The sequence below is a fragment of the Mauremys mutica genome, chromosome 12, assembly GCF_020497125.1.
Source record: "Mauremys mutica isolate MM-2020 ecotype Southern chromosome 12, ASM2049712v1, whole genome shotgun sequence".
Taxonomy (NCBI): domain Eukaryota; kingdom Metazoa; phylum Chordata; order Testudines; family Geoemydidae; genus Mauremys; species Mauremys mutica.
This window is the reverse complement of record NC_059083.1, coordinates 5,634,460-5,646,107: the sequence shown is the minus strand read 5'-3', so window position 1 is coordinate 5,646,107 and position 11,648 is coordinate 5,634,460. Positions and strand designations below refer to the sequence as shown.

Sequence of the window (11,648 nt, the reverse complement as noted above, 5' to 3'; positions counted from 1 at the left end):
AGGGGAGCTGCAGGGCAGGGAGACCCCCCAGGGCTGGGCTAGCTGGGGTGTCAGGGGGACTAGCCAATCGGGGCAGGGAGAACCCCAGGGCTGGGCTAGCAGGGGCTGGGGGTCAGGAATTAGGGGCACCGCAGAGCTGGGGAGAGGGGAGCTCAGGGCAGGGGGTGAAGGGCACCGGCAGAGCTGGGGAGAGGGGAGCTCAGGAACGAGGGGCACCAGGGGAGCTGCAGGGCGGGGAGACCCCCCAGGGCTGGGCTAGCTGGGGTGTCAGGGGGACTAGCCCATCGGGGCAGGGAGAACCCCAGGGCTGGGCTAGCAGGGGCTGGGGGTCAGGAATTAGGGGCACCGGCAGAGCTGGGGAGAGGGGAGCTCAGGGCAGGGGGTGAGGGGCACCGGCAGAGCTGGGGAGAGGGGAGCTCAGGGCAGGGGGTGAAGGGCACCGGCAGAGCTGGGGAGAGGGGAGCTCAGGGCAGGGGGTGAAGGGCACCGCCAGAGCTGGGGAGAGGGGAGCTCAGGGCGGGGGGGGTGAGGGGCACCGGCAGAGCTGGGGAGAGGGGAGCTCAGGGCGGGGGGGGTGAGGGGCACCGGCAGAGCTGGGGAGAGGGGAGCTCAGGGCGGGGGGGGGTGAGGGGCACCGCAGAGCTGGGGAGAGGGGAGCTCAGGGCAGGGGGTGAAGGGCACCGGCAGAGCTGGGGAGAGGGGAGCTCAGGGCAGGGGGTGAGGGGCACCGGCAGAGCTGGGGCTGGTGGGATCAAGACTCGGGGGGAGGGGCTGTGATTTGCGGAAGTTTTTGAGACACCTAAAGCTACGGTGCTGAGGGGCACAGGGGCTCCCCCGGCCACCATCACAACCCCCCCCCCCCCCCCCCACAGACAGAGCTCGGAGAGTCGGGAAAATTTAAAAAAAATTGGTTTATTCTTGCACAGAACGTCGTCTTTTCAATATGAAAAAAGCAGTTAAAAAAACTAGAGAAAGATGGAGCAAGCGAGGGGGGGGGGGACAAAACGAAACACGCTGAGCAGATGAGACAGAGCCGGAGAGGACAGAGCTGAGCTGGAGCCAGGCCCGAGCTAGCCTGGGGGGAGGGGGGCCCCATGGGTGGGACCTCCAGCTGCATTGTCACCTATCAGCTGGAGCCCACATCAGTTCCCCCCGCCCCCCAACTCCCTTCCCCTTTAATTCCTCCAGGGCTGAGTTGTCTCCTCTCACGGGCTTCAGCTGGTGGGAGCTGATTCCTGGTGCCAGGACCTTGGGGTCCAACGGAGCCCCAGAGAACACGGGCAGGGGGACAATCTACCTTCACAGCCTCTCCCCTCGCACCGGTTTACACCCCCCCCACCTCTCACCCCCTCCCTGCTCACCGGAGCTGTCAGGACCTCTCCCCCTTTGCCTCCAGCAGGACCATCCCCCAGCCTGAGACTTTCCTTTCTGCCGTGGGGCCTGCACTGACCCTTTCCCCAAAGCTGCTGAGATGGCAGAGACCAGCTCCCTGAGCCATCGCTCTGTGGCCTCGTGCCCTTTCATCCCTGGCTCAGCTGACTTATCTAGGGCACTGGGGGGGACAGAAGGTATGTGGGGGGGTCCCCTGATCTGGGGCCAAATTGATACAAGGAAGAGAACCTCCTGCCATTCCCCCCCCCCCCCAAAAAAAATCTGTGGGCCAAATTCTCAGCATAGGGGCAGGAATGGAAATGAAAGGGGGGGATGCCCCCGCCTGGGAAAGCTGGGGGCTGACCCCCCAACACAAAGCACATTGACTAGGGAAGCCAGGGACGCACCCTTTGAGGGTGTGGGCAGACCAGGCAGCTCCAGAACTTGCATCTCCTACAGCTTTGCAAACATGCTCACCTCCAGCCAGGAGGGGGAGGAGTTCCTTGACGGAACATCTCTCACCAAAGTAGCAGAGCCATAAATCCAACCCTGGGGTCCTGGAGTCCCCCTCCCACAGCAAGGGGGGGGCAAGACTCCTGGGTTCTATCCCTTCTCCCCTCCACTAGACGCTCCTCCCCCAAGCCCCACTGCATCCAGCCACAGGCTCATTCTCCCTGAGGAGGAAGGGACTTGCTAATGGCAAAAGCAAAATTGAATCTCCTTCCCCTAAGTAGGGCCAGATGTTTCTGCTAGGCCTGCTCTGCTGCTTACCTTCCTCCCCAGCTGCCGGTATTGCAAGGCCAGTTCAGGGCCACCTCTTCCTACTTTCTGCCCAGTCTAAGAAGCAATCAACTAGACTTCCTCAGGTCCGGACCTGCCTCACATCCCCCACCGGCGGCTCCAGTGGTGGGGGAGCTCCCACAAACCAATCTACCTTGTTCCTGCTAATCCACTTCACAGCTCCCACCTCTACTGGTTTTGCTACAAGAGTTTGGCACCTGCCTGATGCTACCTACGGGATGACACCTACGTGCGAGAAGCTCCTTCGATAAAGGCCCGAGTCAGCAAAGAGGTCGCGCTCACAACCTGGCTCCAGTTTGCTAGGCCAAAGAAGGGACAACCTATCAACCCTGCTTTGGGACTTTTAAACTTGCACGTCCCTTGTGTTACATTTCAGGTCTTAAACAATCCAACCGAGCCCTCTGTTATCCCCACACTCCATCTTCTCCCATCCCTGAAGAACACCTCAGCGAGATGAGCATGGGCTGAGAAGAATCACCAAAATTTAAACTCCCTCTTTGAGAGAGAGCAGAGGAGAGATGCCATTGGATGCAGACAGCTACAGAGAAAGGGGATCTGACTTATTGGAGACAGAACCTCACAATAAGTTAGTGCTGGGGAAGAAGAGAAGACAGATGAGGGACGGCAGAAGTGGCATCTCTCGCTCCGATGCCCAAGCTGATGTTTACATGGGAGATCACAGAACCGGAGTAAGCTCAGCCCTGGAGGAACCTGGATGGAGAAGACAGTTGAGAGGGAAGGAAGAAAGAAAACTGGAACATGATGCGATGTGGGTGTTTGTTTTTTTTTTAAAAAAAAAAATTAATTTGTGCAGGCGCATTTATGGTGGCGGGTGAAGCTTCAAGCTTCTTCTTCAGCCTCTTCCCCGAAGTCCTCTTCCTCCTCGGCCGTGGCATCCTGGTACTGCTGGTACTCGGACACCAAGTCGTTCATGTTGCTCTCCGCCTCGGTGAACTCCATCTCGTCCATGCCCTCGCCCGTGTACCAGTGGAGGAAAGCCTTGCGGCGGAACATGGCGGTGAACTGCTCCGAGATGCGCTTGAAGAGCTCCTGGATGGCCGTGCTGTTGCCGATGAAAGTGACGGCCATCTTGAGCCCGCGGGGCGGGATGTCGCACACGGCCGTCTTGACGTTGTTGGGGATCCACTCCACGAAGTAGCTGCTGTTCTTGTTCTGCACGTTCAGCATCTGCTCGTCCACCTCCTTCATGGACATGCGGCCGCGGAAGACGGCCGCCACCGTCAGGTAGCGCCCGTGACGGGGGTCGCAGGCCGCCATCATGTTCTTAGCGTCGAAGACCTGTTGGGTCAGCTCCGGCACAGTCAAGGCCCGGTACTGCTGGCTGCCGCGGCTGGTCAAGGGGGCAAAGCCGGGCATGAAAAAGTGGAGGCGAGGGAAGGGCACCATGTTGACGGCCAGTTTGCGGAGGTCGGCGTTGAGCTGCCCGGGGAAACGGAGGCAGGTGGTGACGCCGCTCATGGTGGCCGAGACTAGGTGGTTGAGGTCGCCGTAGGTGGGGGTGGTGAGCTTGAGGGTGCGGAAGCAGATGTCGTACAGGGCCTCGTTGTCGATGCAGTAGGTCTCGTCCGTGTTCTCCACCAGCTGGTGGACGGACAGGGTGGCGTTGTAGGGCTCCACCACCGTGTCCGAGACCTTGGGCGACGGCACCACGCTGAAGGTGTTCATGATGCGGTCGGGGTACTCCTCCCGGATCTTGCTGATCAGCAGCGTGCCCATGCCCGAGCCGGTGCCGCCGCCCAGCGAGTGGGTCAGCTGGAAGCCCTGCAGGCAGTCGCAGCTCTCCGCCTCCTTCCTCACCACATCCAGCACCGAGTCCACCAGCTCGGCCCCCTCCGTGTAGTGCCCCTTGGCCCAGTTGTTACCAGCTCCGCTCTGGCCTGTAGGGGTGGGGTGAAGGGGAAGAAGCCACAAGCATTGGGCTAAGGCACTGGGGAACCAGCTGCTCCTTGGCCAGCCATGCCCCCAAATTACCTCCAGTGGAGTCCCCTGGGGGACACGTGCCAATTCCCCCAATGGTCTAGGAGGAACATCAGGTCCTCTGTTGAGTTAGGCTCACAGATCGGGGGGAGTGGGGGAAAGAGATGCCACATTACCATGGCATTTAAGTGGCCTCCAATTCTTAGACAGGAGAACCTAACACAGGCCACCGCTCTGCGAACGTGGCCACAGCTGAGGGACACACCTCTAGCTCCAAACAGTCAAGTGAAGTCAGCTGGGTCCCCCCACACATGCCCCACACCCCCCAGATCAGACAAGGCCCATCTCAAAGTCATAACCTGTTGGCCACTCCAAAATTTTGGGGGACTGTCCACAGGTTGCTGCTAGGTCCAGTCTGGACTCAGTTGAGTAGACAAAGCCTAGAAACTCTGGTTCAGACTCTAGATGCAACCCCACCCTTGTTGCTACACATAGGCCAAGATCAGAGGTCTCAACCACTGGTGCCATGGTTGACACCACCCAACCCAACTGGCTGCTGGGTAATTCACAGTCACACCCAGCCAACCCCAAGGCACAGAGGGACAATGGGAACCTTACCGAAGACGAAGTTGTCTGGTCGAAAGATCTGGCCGAAGGGACCGGAACGGACAGAGTCCATGGTGCCTGGTTCCAAATCGACCAAGATGGCGCGAGGGACATATTTACCACCTAGAGGGGGAGCGAGAAGAGTCTCAGCAGGGGTGGGTCAATCAAACCAAGAGGCAGCAGGACGGTCTTAGGGGGCCTGGGTTATCCAGGAAGAGGAATTTGGGGCTGATTCAAAGCCGTGGGTGCAGAGGGATCCCCGCAGTCACTAGACGCTAATGCACTGAAAGGGTTTGGTCTCAGCCATGTGGGAAGAAGGGGGGGCCCCTATCCTTTGGGGCATCTGGAAGGGGGGCGGTGCCCTCAATCAGACCAACCCACACATGGCATGGGGAGTGGAACAGACTGGACCAGGACCAAGCCACAGAGTATTTATGGGGAAGGATCCCTGGAACCTCCCATTCCCTGCATATAGGGGAGGGGGACTGGCTCAAACCATGGGAACATGTGGGGGGGACCAGACCAAACCATGTATATACATGGGGGGAGCACTAAACCTCCACATACCAAACCATGGGTGTTTGTGGGGGGGAAATCGGACTGGCCCACGTTTCCTAGGTAAAGGGGTGTCATGCGTCCTACTCCTGACCAGTACCTGTGGCCTCGTTGTAATAGACGCTGATGCGGTCGAGCTGCAGGTCGCTGTCGCCGTGGTAGGTGCCGGTGGGGTCGATGCCGTGTTCATCACTGATCACCTCCCAGAACTAGGGGCGACAGGAAAAGGGGGTTGTCACTGGGGTGGCTGCCTGCCCCCATCCCTGTACCAGCCACCCCTCCCACAAGGGGACACTGCTCTTCTCGGGGAGAACCCAGCTAGCGCTGTAGCTGCCGGCCCAATGGGGGTTACCCCAGCACAGGGGAGGGGTTACCCCACCTGGCACATCCCCATTAGCTCTGCCCCCCCACCATACAATAGGCACATGATGGTGCCACACCCACCATGTGCAGCCAGCCAAAGCCAGCAGCGCCCCCTACAGGTGATCACAGCCTGGTCCAGACACAGGGGCTTCCCCTAGGACTGCACCTCCCACCCCCCCTCCCAACACCGGCCGGCCATGTGGGGGAAGCAACACACCACGCTTGCCAGGCTGCCCCCTAGTGGCAGAGGAACCCCATGAAAGTTTGAGGTGCTGCTCTGACCCCCTGGTGGGGGTATTATGATGTCTCCTCCCCCCTCTATGCCCATCCTTAGGCTGGGGTGAGAAGTGACCCCTGAGCATTGGGGGGGGGCAGGGTAAGTGCTGCCCCCCCAGCCATATCTCTGGGGCTCTGGTGTCCCCAGCACTGGGGAGGCTGGGACATGAGTGGCCAATCTCTCCTCCCACCCCCCCCCACCCCCATGTGCATATGCAAGGAACCTGTCCTGTGTCCCCCCCCCTCAGGACAGAGCCCTCTCACCCCACCCCCACTGGGGCTGGTGGTAAAATCCCCCAGGGTCACCCTCTGACCAGCAGCGGCCTCCCGGCTGGGCTGCTTTACCCTTTGTCCAGGGCTGAGAGAAGCCCCAGCGGTCCCGGTCCCTCCCCGCACTCAGTTGTGGTCTCAGCTCCCACAGGGCTCTGCTCTGCCTTGCCAGGGGGTGGGCCGGGCGCTCGTCCCCGCAGTCCCAGCTGCAGGGAAGTGACGCCTGAGCCAGCGTTGCCCCCCTCCCCCCCAGTGCAGGGCAGCCACAGCACGGCCCCGCCAGGAAGCGATGGCCAAACCCAGCCACGCAGGGAACAATTGCTACTGTTTAAGATTTCCTCTGCCGCCCGAAGCGCTCCCTGGCCACGTGCCTGCCCTAGAACCCACAGCATTCAGCCGCGGCAGGGATGATGCTGCTGGTGGCAGCGGTGGGATTGGTTGCCCCCCCTCCCCCCAACTGAGCTCTACCCATTACAAGCCCCACCCCCAGCCCCGATGCAAATCCAGCTTCCCGCCTCTGAGCGGAGCAAAGAGCAGATGGCGCCCGGCTGAGCCGAAGAGACGATTCCCCACCCCCGCTTGCTGCAGGCTGGCGGCTTCAGCTCTGTTCAGCCACTTCTCAGCCACAGCAGGTGTCAGCACTCCTGGGCTCTGTGCCTGGGCTCGGGGAGGGAAGGGGGATTTAGTGGGTTAGATTGGGGGGGGCTGGGAGCCAGGACACCTGGGTTCTATGCCTGGGCTCAGGGAGGGAAGGGGGGGGGTCTAGTGGGTTAGATCGGGGGGGGGGGGGGAGGTTGGGAGCCAGGACACCCGGTCAGTTAGTCACCTCTTATGTCACCCCTTTGCCAGCTGCTTTGAAGGGAGCGGTTGGCCATTGCAGAGCAGGGCGTGGGGCTGGCCGGCCATTAACAGATCATCCCAGCTGTGCTTAGCCCCAGCAGGGTGTGGTTAGGGGCCGACCCAGGCCCCTGGGCTCAAGGACAGGGACTGTTTGAACAGGCTACCAGTGAAATCAATCCACCGAGGGGCGGGGGGAGGTGGGGTCACTGACTTCTGTCCCCAGTGGAGCCTGCCCCCACCCCAAGCCTGCTTGGGACAAAGCGGCGTGTCAGAGCATCTGTCACAGATAACAGCTCTGTTTTCCACCCCAGCCCCCACCACCAGGGCCCGGCCCCGCCCCACCCACACCACAAGGGCAGCCAAGCCGACCCCGTCAACACACCAGGCATTTTTGGCGCCATGGGTCACTGCACCAGGAAATCCACCCCCAGTCCCAGCACTGATCTCAGCAACTCTGGTGTCAATCTGGAGTGGATCTGGATTGACAACCAGGGTCCCTGAGATTACATTTACACTGTATTGTAAACCCGGGGCTGTGGGACCCCAGGCTTGTGGACTCGGTCGTCCTCACTGCATGGTAAACCTGGGCTTACCATGCCTGGGGGTTCACAGCCGTGTTAACACGTCCACACTGCACAGACCTGACTTGAAGCTGCGGCTTGGACCGCGTCCACACTCCAGAAGACATGACTTGGACCATGGCCGCAACTGGACTGGGGCTCTGAGCCACCCCCTAGCAGGGTCCTAGATTTGAGCGCTTGCTGACCTGGGTCAGACTGATTTGTGTGTGGACGGCAGGGGGGCTTGGGCCCTGCGTCAGAGCCCAGCTTTAATACACAGCGTAGCCAGACCCTGAGTCAGCGGATTCTGATCTCAGGGACCCTGGTGCAAATGCAGAGCGATTCCAGATGGAGAAACGGAATGGCTCTAACAGACGCCAGGAAGGCTCTTGGGGAGGGGCAGAAAAAACTGCTTTACATTTCCCCAAACATCCCCGCACAGCCCAGCGCCCTGCCTCCTCGCTTCAGGATCCCTGACGCAGCTGCTGCAATACAAACCCATTATTTTGGGGGTCAGGATCTTCTGACGGAGCAGCCGGGTCTGGCTCTCGCTGCAAGAATTTGCTGGGCCGGATCTCATTAGAGCCCGACCAACCCACCCACCCAGGCACAGCAGAGACCCAGTTTTAAAGCGAGGAGGGGGGACTGGATCTCCATACACGGGATCTAGGCAGATCAGCACCCCTGTGATACCGCCTGGCTGAGGGGCCGGCACCCATTTGCCAGCCACACCTAGCGCCTGGCAAACCGGGTCAGGCAGAGGTGAGGCTGGGTGGGGCTCGGGATGAGGCATGTGATGCAGGAGGGGAAACATCCCTACAATTAAAATAAAAATTCAGGGCCTCTTAAGAGATCCAGATGCTTCCACAGAAGCAATAAAAAAACCCGATGGGCCCATTTAGCAGGGATGCTCCTGGTTCTGCACGGGCTAAAATAAAGTCTTTGTCCCCCCATCCACCCCACCAGGCGGAGAAACCCAGCGCCTGATCCAGCCAACTGCTGGGGGTGGGGGTGGATTTTGCAGCCATCCAACTGCAAACAGGCCCTTCTTTAGGCACAAAAAGTCCCTCCGTGTCTAGCGCCAGCAGCCGCCTGGGGAACCCCCCCCAGCCGTGCAAAGGCGCCATTACAGGCGCAAAGGATGCGGTGTCTCAGTTTAAACTGAAGATCCGATGTGACTCCGGGGCGGCGGGGGACGGATGGGAAGGGATCGGGCTGGGCGCGGGGAGCTCCGGGAGGGGGGGTCACGCCAGCTTTGCAGCCGGCCATGTGGGGCCCGCCAGACAAAGAGGTGGGGAAGATGGTGGGTGGGGAGGGAAAGGGAGGAGGGGGATGGGCGGTTTGGCGCCAGAAGCAACATTCTTGATTTGCAACTGAAACAAGATTTTTTTTTCTCTCCCCCCCATTGCAACATTTTACCGTCGCGTTTTTCACCCCAACTGCAACACTGTAATTGACGGTTTGCAAAGGGACCGAGGGGGGGGGAAAAGGCCTCACTCCGGATCTAGCAAGCGGGGGGGGGGGGTCGCTTCTAGACATACCCCCACCCAGGTGCTTAAACCTATTACACGCTGGGTAGGGTGACCCCAGAGAGCAAGTGTGAGAAATTGCGACTTCTTTTCGGGGGGGGGGGGGGGAGATCACGTTGCCTATATAAGGCAAAGCCCCTAACGCTGGAGAACAAATACCCCCCCCTCTCCACCGATTAACGGAAGAGAAATGGGGGGGGTATTTTGCCGCTAGCTAACACAAGATCTGGAAGGGGGCTCGGCCCCCCCCCCCCAGCAGTTAGGGGAGGAAAATGGCCCCTTTCACCGCATCTCTCGCCCCTGGCGGCAGACAATGGAGATCAAAGGGCGGGGTTGAAACGAACCAGCGGAGAAAGAGGACGTGAAATTAGCCAGCAGCAGAGAGGCGGGCGGGGGAAGAGACACTGGGTTAATCCTCAGCCGAACCGGAGCGGGGGCAGCTCTGGCAGGGGAATCCGGCCCCGCTCCCCAGCGGAACCAAAGCCAGATCCCTGCAGCGCCGGACACCGCCCCCCCTCCCCCAGCCAGCAGCAGGCGGGTTGGGTTTGGCGCTAAAAGATGGTACCGCGCCGCTTGAAAGCGCGTAGCGGGCGGGGGGAGTTTCCTTCCTGTGCCCCCCCCCCGCCCCCCTCCACCTCCCCTGGGTCTGAGTCATCTGCTGCGCCGGCTAATCCCATTAACTGCAAATCGCCTTTCTAATGCCGGGACGGGCTGGAACCCGGAGTCTAAAGTCCCGGGTTTAAAAAAAAAAAAAAGGATCAGGAGGGCTGAACTCAAAACGGAGCAGCAGTTTTAAATCCGGATTAAAAAATAGGATGGGAAATAAATCGAGACCGCTTTCTAAACGCGTCCGATCCCCGCCCCCCGAAATGCTCTCACCACCCCGCCTTTATTTTAACTGCCAAGATCAAGCCGCCTCCACCAAACTCGCCCTGCAAGAGGAATAGCCACTGCCCCTCCCCCCGCCTCCCCAAAAAATCTGGGGCGGAGGCATTCCCCCCCCCCCCCTTCGGGAGATCCCGTATTTTAAACCCTTTTGCTCCCTCCCCCCCCTCCGCCCAAATATGCTGGGGCCGCTCCCCCCCCCTCCCCCGCTCACGAAGCCCCATTAATCCGGAGGCGCACGAGGCTCCCCGCTCACCTTGGCCCCGATCTGGTTGCCGCACTGGCCAGCCTGGATGTGGACGATCTCCCTCATCCTGCCTCCCTTTGGTCTAGCCGGAGCCTGCGCCCTTGGACGGAATGGAACGCTGGGGAGCTCAAGGTTCTCTCCGCCGAACGCGCCGGGAGCGAACGTTCCAAGCGGCCGAAAAAGCGACAGCGAGAGGGGCTGGGGCTGATATAGACAAAGCTTTTATAAGCTGGAGGGCGGCCAGCCCGACGATTGGCCCGCTGGGATCACGAGCGCGGAGCCCATTGGACAGGAGAGGCGCGGACACGTAGTGTGGGGGGGGAGCAGGGTGTGGACCCGAGCGCAAGGGGTGCTGGGAGTTGTAGTCTCCTTTTGTTGTACAGTTTTTAAAGTGGGATTGCGGAAAAAAATGGGTGTGACGGGAGAAGAGGGAGAATCAGGCCGGCAGACGGGCCTAGTGCTTTATTCCCCACGTCTCCTCCCACGTCGGCACGGCATGAGGCGCACCGCAAAGCCCGAGGAAGGACGAGCAGGGAGGGCGAATAGCGAGAGCAGAGTGACAGAATAAGGAAAGGCGGAATGGGAGAAAAGGGAAAGAAGGAGCGACAAAGAGAGGCAGAGAGACAATGAAAAAGAGAGAAAAGAACGAGTGTCAAAAAGAGAGGAAGAAATAAAACAACTGAAAAGGGGGAAAAGAAAGAATGGGTGAGAAAGAGAAAAGGAGGGAGAAGAAAGAATGGAAAGAGGAAGAAAAGAAAGAATGACTGGGGGAAGAGAGGCAGGAAAAGGACTGAATGCCTAAGAAAGAAGGAATGGAAAAGAGAGAAAATAGAAAGATGAAAAAGAAAGGGGGAAAAAATGGATGTGAAAAAGTGAGGGGAAAAAACCAAGCAAAAATAGAAGGAATGACGGAGAGGAAAGAAAAAGACAAAAAGGACAATGAAGAGGAGAGAGGAAGAGGAAAGAGACTGGGGCGGGGGGAGGAAAAGGGACAGACTGGCTGAGCCAGCGGGAGCCTGGGCCCAGCCGACCCGGGCCCACCCCTCTCCCCTCGCTGCGGGAGGCCGTGGCTGCCTTAGCCAGGGGCCTGGGCAGGCGCCCGGCTGGCCTCATCCTGCCTGCCCCATGGAGCAGCCTTGAGGGCGCATCCCCTGGTGGGGGCTTGGAACCAGTGTTCTTGCCTCTCTAATGGGATAGAGCAGGGGGGGCTGGGAGCCAGGACTCCTGGGTTCTCTCCCCAGCTCCGGGAGGGGAGTGGGGTCTGGTGGTTAGAGCAGGAGGGGCTGGGAGTCAAGAGTCCTGGGTAGGCCGGGCCAGTTCTTGGGCCATGATGTGCGCTATGGAAATTGAGACACACACAACCCCCCTGTGCCACTGCCAATCTCCCGCCCGTTACACCCTTCCCTT

The 11,648-nt window shown here is 60.0% G+C and overlaps 1 protein-coding gene across 1 annotated transcript; it reads right to left on the bottom strand.

Annotated features, from left to right (window-relative positions):
• Nucleotides 1-892: 892 nt before the first annotated feature.
• LOC123345172 (tubulin beta chain) lies at nt 893-10,455 on the bottom strand. Its single transcript, XM_044981862.1, has 4 exons — nt 10,251-10,455; nt 5,372-5,480; nt 4,729-4,839; nt 893-4,070 (listed from the first exon to the last, which is right to left on the bottom strand). The coding sequence occupies exons 1-4, from the start codon at nt 10,305-10,307 to the stop codon at nt 3,013-3,015; spliced, it is 1,335 nt and encodes a 444-aa protein (XP_044837797.1). The 5' UTR covers nt 10,308-10,455; the 3' UTR covers nt 893-3,012.
• Nucleotides 10,456-11,648: the final 1,193 nt, after the last annotated feature.

Coding starts and splice junctions, on each gene's coding strand:
- LOC123345172 (XM_044981862.1), bottom strand. CDS start 10,307: ATGAGGGAGATCGTCCACATCCAGGCTGGCCAGTGCGGCAACCAGATC. Junction 5,481..10,250: donor GCAACCAGATCGGGGCCAAG/GTGAGCGGGGAG, acceptor TGTCGCCCCTAG/TTCTGGGAGGTGATCAGTGA. Junction 4,071..4,728: donor ACCAGACAACTTCGTCTTCG/GTAAGGTTCCCA, acceptor CCACCCCTACAG/GCCAGAGCGGAGCTGGTAAC.